This window comes from Vanellus vanellus (genome assembly GCF_965231255.1).
Source record: "Vanellus vanellus genome assembly, contig: HAP1_SCAFFOLD_1326, whole genome shotgun sequence".
NCBI lineage: Eukaryota > Metazoa > Chordata > Aves > Charadriiformes > Charadriidae > Vanellus > Vanellus vanellus.
In genome coordinates this window covers 38,671-47,015 of record NW_028127937.1, presented here as the reverse complement: position 1 = coordinate 47,015, position 8,345 = coordinate 38,671, and the positions used below count along the sequence as shown (strand labels likewise).

The window sequence follows — 8,345 nt, the reverse complement described above, 5'->3', positions numbered from 1 at the left end:
GGCTGTGGGTGGGGGGGATTTGGGGTGGGGGAGGGGTTATGGGGTGGGGGAGGGGCTGTGGGGGGATTGGGGGAGGGGCTATGGGGGGAGTGGGTGGGGGAGGGGTGGGAAAGGAGATTTGGGGGGGAGGGGGGAGGGGGGGAAGAGGGGCTGTGGGGTGGGGGAGGGGCGGGAAAGAGGGGTCATGGGGTGGGGGAGGGGCTGTGGGGGGGATTTGGGGGGGAGGGGGAGAGTGGAGGGGGAGGGGGGTGGGGGAGGGGCGGGAAAGGAGATTTGGGGTGGGGGAGGGGCTGTGGGGAGGGGGAGGGGCTATGGGTCACTCCCTCCCCCCCCCGCCCCTCCCCCACAGCTACTTCTTCCTGTTGGGCCCCCCCCCGCGCCCCATAGCGCCGCCCCACAGCGCCCCACGGCTGACGGGGGGGCAGCGCTGGCACGTGGCCAAGGTGGGGGAGGGGCCCCCCTGCGGGGGGGGGAGGGGCGGTTGGGGGTCAGAGGAGGGGGGGAGGGGCACTTTGGGGGGGTGGGGGAGGGGCGGAGGGGGTCTCAGGGGTGGGGGAGGGGCCCTATGGGGGGTGGGGGAGGGGCAAATGGGAGGGGGGAGGGGCAGTTGGGGGTCACAGAGGTGGGGGAGGGGCACTTTGGGGGGTGGGGGAGGGGTGGTTGTGGGTCAGAGGAGTGGGGGAGGGGCACTTAGGGGGGTGGGGGAGGGGCAGTTGGGGGTCACAGAGGTGGGGGAGGGGTCCCCTGGGGGTGGGGGAGGGGCAGTTGGGGGTCACGGGGGGGGGAGGGGCCCTGTGGGGGGGTGGGGGAGGGGCGGTGGGGGGTCTTTGAGTGGGGGAGGGGCCCTTTGGGGGCTGACCCCCCCCGCCCCTCCCCCCAGCGGGCGCTGCCCCACGCCGCCCCATTGGCCGTCGTCTACTTCGCCGAATACTTCATCAACCAGGGGCTGGTGCGGGCGCCGTGGGGCAGCCGTGGGGCGGATGTGGGGCGGCCGTGGGGCGGGGGGAGGGGTGGGGGGGGGCTGGAGGGGGCGCTATGGGGCTGGGGGTGGCTATGGGGCAGATGCTATGGGGCTGGAGGGGGCGCTATGGGGCTGGGGGAGATGTGGGGTGGGCGCTATGGGGCTGAGGAGGGCTATGGGGTGGGCGCTATGGGGCTGGAGGGGGCGCTATGGGGCGGGGGGAGATGTGGGGTGGGTGCTATGGGGCTGGAGCAGATGCTATGGGGCAGATGCTATGGGGCTGAGTGGGCGCTATGGGGCTGGGGGAGATGTGGAGTGGGCGCTATAGGGCTGAGCGGGCTCTATGGGGCTGAGGAGGGCTATGGGGTGGGCGCTATGGGGCTGGGGGGAGCTGTGGGGCAGATGCTATGGGGCTGAGTGGGCGCTATGGGGCTGGGGGTGGCTATGGGGTGGGCACTATGGGGCTGGGGGGAGCTGTGGGGCGGGTGCTATGGGGCTGGAAGGGGCGCTATGGGGCTGGGGGAGATGTGGGGTGGGCGCTATGGGGCTGAGCGAGTGCTATGGGGCTGGGGGAGATGTGGGGTGGGTGCTATGGGGCTGGAGCAGACGCTATGGGGCAGATGGGTGCTATGGGGCTGAGTGGGCGCTATGGGGCTGAGGAGGGCTATGGGGTGGGCGCTATGGGGCTGGGGGTGGCTATGGGGCAGATACTATGGGGCTGGGGGGAGATGGGTGGGCGCTATGGGGCTGAGGGAGATGTGGGGTGGCCATGGGGCGGCCATGGGGCGGCTGTGGGGCCGGGGAAGGGGGGGGGCTGGACGGGGCGCTATGGGGCTGGGGGAGATGTGGGGTGGGCGCTATGGGGCTGGGGGTGGCTATGGGGCGGGCGCTATGGGGCTGGAGGGGACACTGTGGGGCTGGGGGAGATCTGGGGTGGGCACTATGGGGCTCAGTGGGCGCTATGGGGCTGAGGAGGGCTATGGGGTGGGCGCTATGGGGCTGGGGGAGCTGTGGGGCAGACGCTGTGGGGCTGAGTGGGTGCTATGGGGCTGGGGGTGGCTATGGGGTGGGCGCTATGGGGCTGAGTGTGCGCTATGGGGCTGACGCTATGGGGCTGAGTGTGCGCTATGGGGCTGAGGAGGGCAATGGGGCGGGCGCTATGGGGCTGAGCGTGCGCTATGGGGCTGAGGGCGCCGTGGGGCGCCCGCCGTGGGTCCAGCCCCACATCTCCCCCCCTCCCCCCTCAGCTGGAGCTGCTGTACTTCCCCGACTCCGCTCTGACCCACAACGAACAGTACCGCTGGTGCGACCCACGGCGGGGGAGGGGCGGGGGGGGGGGGGAGGCGGCGCCGTGGGGCAGCCCCACACCCGCCTCTGCCCCACAGGTATCAGCTCATCTACCAGACGGGGGTCTTCGCCGCCCGCTCCTCCCTCCGCTGCCTCCGCTGCCGCCGTGTGGGGCTGATGGCGCTGCTGCAGGTGGGGGGCGGCCGCCGTGGGGCAGACCCATAGCCACACCCATCGGCTGCCCCACGGCTTCGAGCTGTGGGTCGGACCCATAGGTTGACCCGTAGAGCCGTAGACTGACCCATAGATTGACCCATAGATTGACCCATAGGTCTGAGCTGTGGGTCAGACCCATAGATTGACCCATAGAGCCATAGATTGACCCATAGATTGACCCATAGAGCCGTAGACTGACCCATAGACTGAGCCATAACTGAGCTGTGGGTCAGACCCATAGATTGACCTGTAGAGCCATAGACTGACCCATAGATTGACCCATAGATTGACTCATAGGTCTGAGCTGTGGGTCAGACCCATAGATTGACCCATAGATTGACCCATAGATTGACTCAGGTCTGAGCTGTGGGTCAGACCCATAGATTGACCCATAGGTTGACCCATAGACCCATAGACTGACCCATAGATTGACCCATAGATTGACCCATAGGTCTGAGCTATGGGTCTGACCCATAGATTGACCCATAGATTGACCCATAGATTGACCCATAGAGCCATAGATTGACCCATAGATTGACCTCGTAGCTCTGAGCTATGGGTCTGACCCACAGATTGACCCATAGAGCCATAGAGTGACCCATAGATTGACCCCATAGATCTGAGCTGTGGGTCAGACCCATAGATTGACCCATAGGTTGACCCATAGACCCATAGATTGACCCACAGCTCTGAGCTGTGGGTCGGACCCATAGATTGACCCGTAGAGCCGTAGACTGACCCATAGATTGACCCATAGACTGACCCATAGATTGACCCATAGATTGACCCATAGATTGACCCATAGAGCCGTAGACTGACCCATAGACTGACCCATAGATTGACCCATAGGTCTGAGTTATGGGTCTGACCCATAGACTGACTCATAGACCCATAGACTGACCCATAGACTGACCCCGTAGCTCTGAGCTGTGGGTCTGACCCATAGATTGACCCATAGGTTGACCCATAGACCCATAGACTGACCCATAGATTGACCCATAGATTGACCCATAGAGCCGTAGATTGACCCATAGATTGACCCCATAGGTCTGAGCTGTGGGTCAGACCCATAGATTGAGCCATAGGTTGACCCATAGACCCATAGATTGACCCACAGCTCTGAGCTGTGGGTCGGACCCATAGGTTGACCCGTAGAGCCGTAGACTGACCCATAGACTGACCCATAGATTGACCCATAGATTGACCCATAGACTGACCCATAGAGCCGTAGACTGACCCATAGATTGACCCATAGATTGACCCATAGGTCTGAGTTATGGGTCTGACCCATAGACTGACTCATAGACCCATAGACTGACCCCGTAGCTCTGAGCTGTGGGTCTGACCCATAGATCCATAGACTGACCCCATAGGTCTGAGCTGTGGGTCAGACTCACAGATTGACCCATAGATTGACCCATAGATTGACCCATAGAGCCATAGACTGACCCATAGACTGACCCATAGGTCTGAGCTGTGGGTCAGACCCATAGATTGACCCATAGGTTGACCCATAGCTCTGAGCTGTGGGTCTGACCCATAGACTGATTCATAGACCCATAGATTGACCCATAGATTGACCCATAGAGCCGTAGACTGACCCATAGATTGACCCATAGATTGACCTCGTAGCTCTGAGCTGTGGGTCGGACCCATAGGTTGACCCGTAGAGCCATAGAGTGACCCATAGATTGACCCATAGACTGACCCATAGAGCCGTAGACTGACCCATAAATTGAGCCGTAGATTGACCCATAGGTCTGAGCTGTGGGTCTGACCCATAGACTGACTCATAGACCCATAGATTGACCCATAGATTGACCTTGTAGCTCTGAGCTGTGGGTCGGACCCATAGATTGACCCATAGAGCTGTAGACTGACCCATAGACTGACCCATAGATTGACCCATAGATTGACCCATAGAGCCGTAGACTGACCCATAGATTGACCCATAGATTGACCCCGTAGCTCTGAGCTGTGGGTCTGACCCATAGATTGACCCATAGACTGACCCATAACTCCGCCCCACAGCTCTGCCCCACAGCTCTGCCCCATAACTCTGCCCCATAGCTCCGCCCCACAGCTCTGCCCCATATCTCCGCCCCATAACTCCACCCCACAGCTCTGCCCCACAGCTCTGCCCCATAGCTCCGCCCCATAGCTCCGCCCCATAGCCCCGCCCCACAGCCCCACCCCACCCCCCCCTCCCCCACCGAGCTGTGGGTCTGCCCCACAGAGGGCCCCCACAGCCCCTCCCCCACCCCCCCATACTGACCCCGCCCCCCCTCCTTGGCCCCGCCCCCAGGTGCTGAACGCCGCCTTCCTATTGGCCGCCGTGGCGGTGCCCCTCCTCCCGGGGGTGGGCGTGGCCTTCGCGCTGGTGGCGGGGGAGGGGCTGGTGGGGGGAGGGGCGTACGCCAACACCTTCCTCAACGTGGCCGAAGAGGTGGGTCCGGGGGGGGGAGGGGATCCGTGGGGCTGCCCCATAGCGGGGGGAGGGGGGGCGTCTGGGACCTGTGGGGCTGCCCCATAGATGGGGGGGATCCGTGGGGCTGCCCCATAGCGGGGGGAGGAGGGGGGTCTGGGACCCATAACTGTGCCCCATAGCGGGGGAGGGGTTGTGGGGCGGCCCCATAGCGGAGTCTGGGACCCATAGTTGTGCCCCATAGCGGGGTGGGATCCATAGGTCTGCCCCATAGCAGAGTGGGACTCACAGCTCTGCCCCATAGCGGGGTGGGGGAGGGGGGTTGGGACCCATAACTGTGCCCCATAGCGGACTGGGATGTGTGGGTCTGCCCCATAGCGGGGGGAGGAGGGGGGTCTGGGAGCCACAGCTCTGCCCCATAGCGGGGGAGGGGGTGTGGGGCTGCCCCATAGCAGAGTCTGGGACCCATAGTTGTGCCCCATAGTGGGGTGGGACCCACAGCTCTGCCCCATAGCGGAGTGGGGGAGGGGGGTTGGGACCCATAGCTGTGCCCCATAGCGGACTGGGATGTGTGGGGCTGCCCCATAGCGGGGGAAGGGGGGGGTGTCTGGGACCTGTGGGGCTGCCCCATAGCGGGGGGAGGGGGGGTGTCTGGGAGCCACAGCTCTGCCCCATAGCGGGGTGGGGGAGGGGGGTTGGGACCCATAACTGTGCCCCATAGCGGACTGGGATGTGTGGGGCTGCCCCATAGCAGGGGGGGGGGGTCTGGGAGCCACAGCTCTGCCCCATAGCGGGGGAGGGGGTGTGGGGCTGCCCCATAGCAGAGTCTGGGACCCATAGCTGTGCCCCATAGCGGACTGGGATGTGTGGGGCTGCCCCATAGCGGGGGGAGGAGGGGGGTCTGGGACCCATGGCTGTGCCCCATAGCGGGGTGGGACCCATAGGTCTGCCCTATAGCGGGGGGAGGAGGGGGGTTGGGACCCATAACTGTGCCCCATAGCGGAGCAGGACATGTGGGTCTGCCCCATAGCGGAGGGAGGAGGGGGGTCTGGGACCCCCAGCTCTGCCCCATAGCGGGGTGGTCCGTGTGGCTCTGCCCCATAGCGGGGGGGGGGTGGTGGTGGTGTTGGGCCCCATAGCGCCGTGGGAGGGCCGGTGTGGGGCGGCGCCGTGGGGCTGCCCCCTAAGTGGGCGTCGCGGCAGGCGGAGGGGGAGGGGCGGGCGCTGGCGGTGACGGTGACGGCGGTGGGCGACGCCCTGGGCGTGGCGCTGGCGGGCGGGGCCGGGCTGGGGGTGCACCGCCTCTTCTGTGGGGCGCAGTGACCCCCAACCGCCCCCCCCCACCCCCCGACAGACACACACACGGTAACGGCGCCCCCCGGCTCTGCCCCATAGCGGGGGAGGGGCTGTGGGGCTGCCCCATAGCGGGGTGGGATGTGTGGGGCTGCCCCATAGTGGGGGGAGGAGAGCAGTCTGGGACCCACAGCTCTGCCCCATAGCGGGGGATGGGCTGTGGGGCTGCCCCATAGCAGGGGGAGGGGGGGTGTGGGGCTGCCCCATAGCGGGGTGGGATGTGTGGGGCTGCCCCATAGCGGGGGGAGGAGGGCGTGTGGGGCTGCCCCATAGCGGGGTGGGATGTGTGGGGCTGCCCCATAGCGGGGGGAGGAGGGCGTGTGGGGCTGCCCCATAGCGGGGGGAGGAGGGGGTGTGGGGCTGCCCCATAGTGGGGGGAGGAGGGGATGTGGGGCTGCCCCATAGCGGGGGGAGGAGGGGGTGTGGGGCTGCCCCATAGCGGGGTGGGATGTGTGGGGCTGCCCCATAGCAGGGGGAGGAGGGGATGTGGGGCTGCCCCATAGCGGGGGGAGGAGGGGGTCTGGGACCTATAGCTCTGCCCCATAGCGGGGTGGGATGTGTGGGGCTGCCCCATAGCGGGGGAGGAGGGAGGGCTGGGACCCATGGCTGTGCCCCATAGCGGGGGAGGGGGTGGTTCTGGGACCCACAGCTCTGCCCCATGGATGGGGGAGGGGCTGTGGGGCTGCCCCATAGAGGGGGGAGGGGGTGTGGGGCTGCCCCATAGCGGGGGGAGGAGGGCAGTCTGGGACCCACAGCTCTGCCCCATAGGGGGGTGGTACCTGTGGGTCCGCCCCACAGCCGTGGGGAGATGGGCCCCCCAACTCTGCCCCACAGCCTCAGGGGAGAGCCGTGACCCACAGCTCTGCCCCACGGCGGCAGGGAGGGCTGCGACCCACGGCGGAGAGAAGACCGGGGACCCACGGCTCTGCCCCACGGCGCCGTGGGGTCCGTGGCTCTGCCCCACAGCAACGGGGCCTCCTCGGCCCCACGGCTCTGCCCCACGGCGGGGGGGAGCTCCGCGACCCACGGCTCTGCCCCACGGCCGCACGGACTCATGGGACCCCTATCTCTGCCCCACGGCGCCGGGGGACCCACACCTCCGCCCCACAGCAACGGGGACTCTGGGACCCCCCATCCTCTGCCCCACAGACCCCCTTCTGCCCCATATCTGCCCCACATCTGCCCCACAGACCCCCCTCTGCCCCACATCTGCCCCACAGACCCCCCTCTGCCCCACATCTGCCCCACATCGGCCCCACAGACCCCCATCTGCCCCACAGACCCCTCTCTGCCCCACATCTGCCCCACATCGGCCCCACAGACCCACATCTGCCCCACATCTCCCCCCACAGACCCCCCTCTGCCCCACATCGGCCCCACAGACCCCAATAAACCCACTGACCCCATGGAGGGGGCGGGGCCTGTCAGAGTGGGCGTGGCTGCGGCGGGGGGCGGGGTCTGGAGGCGGGGGGCGGGGCCGGGGCCGGTGTGGGCGGAGAGAGGGGAATCTGTGGGGCAGAGGGGGATCTATGGGGCTGAAGGGGATCTATGGGGTGGGGGAGGGAGAATCTGTGGGGCTGACGGGGCTCTATGGGGCTGAGAGGGGAATCTGTGGGGCTGAGGGGGGATCTGTGGGGCGAAGGGGGATCTATGGGGCTGAAGGGGATCTATGGGGTGGGGGAGAGGGATCTATGGGGTGGGGGAGAAGGATCTATGGGGCTGAGGGGGATCTATGGGGAGGAAAGGGATCTATGGCGTGGGGGGAGGGGGAATCTGTGGGGCTGACGGGGCTCTATGGGGCTGAAGGGAATCTATGGGGCGGGGGAGGGGGATCTATGGGGCTGAAGGAGATCTATGGGGCTGAGAGGGGAATCTGTGAGGCTGAAGGGGCTCTATGGGGCGGGGGGAGGGGGAATCTGTGAGGCTGAGGGGGGATCTGTGGGGCTGAGGGGGATCTATGGGGCTGAGGGGGATCTATGGGGCAGGGGAGGGGAATCTATGGGGCTGACGGAGCTCTATGGGGCTGAAGGGAATCTATGGGGCGGGGGAGGGGGATCTATGGGGCTGAAGGGGCTCTATGGGGCTGAGGGGGCTCTATGGGGC

General features: G+C 66.3%; 1 protein-coding gene across 1 annotated transcript; it reads left to right on the top strand.

The window, feature by feature from the left end:
- Positions 1-311: 311 nt before the first annotated feature.
- Positions 312-7,657, top strand: LOC309684827 (battenin-like; the record flags this gene model as incomplete). The annotated part of the gene is made up of 7 exons (XM_082500680.1): positions 312-443; positions 881-949; positions 2,209-2,264; positions 2,347-2,440; positions 4,770-4,910; positions 6,093-6,254; positions 7,011-7,657. 6 exons carry the CDS (start codon positions 312-314, stop codon positions 6,210-6,212), a joined length of 612 nt encoding a protein of 203 aa, XP_082356806.1. The 3' UTR covers positions 6,213-6,254; positions 7,011-7,657.
- Positions 7,658-8,345: the final 688 nt, after the last annotated feature.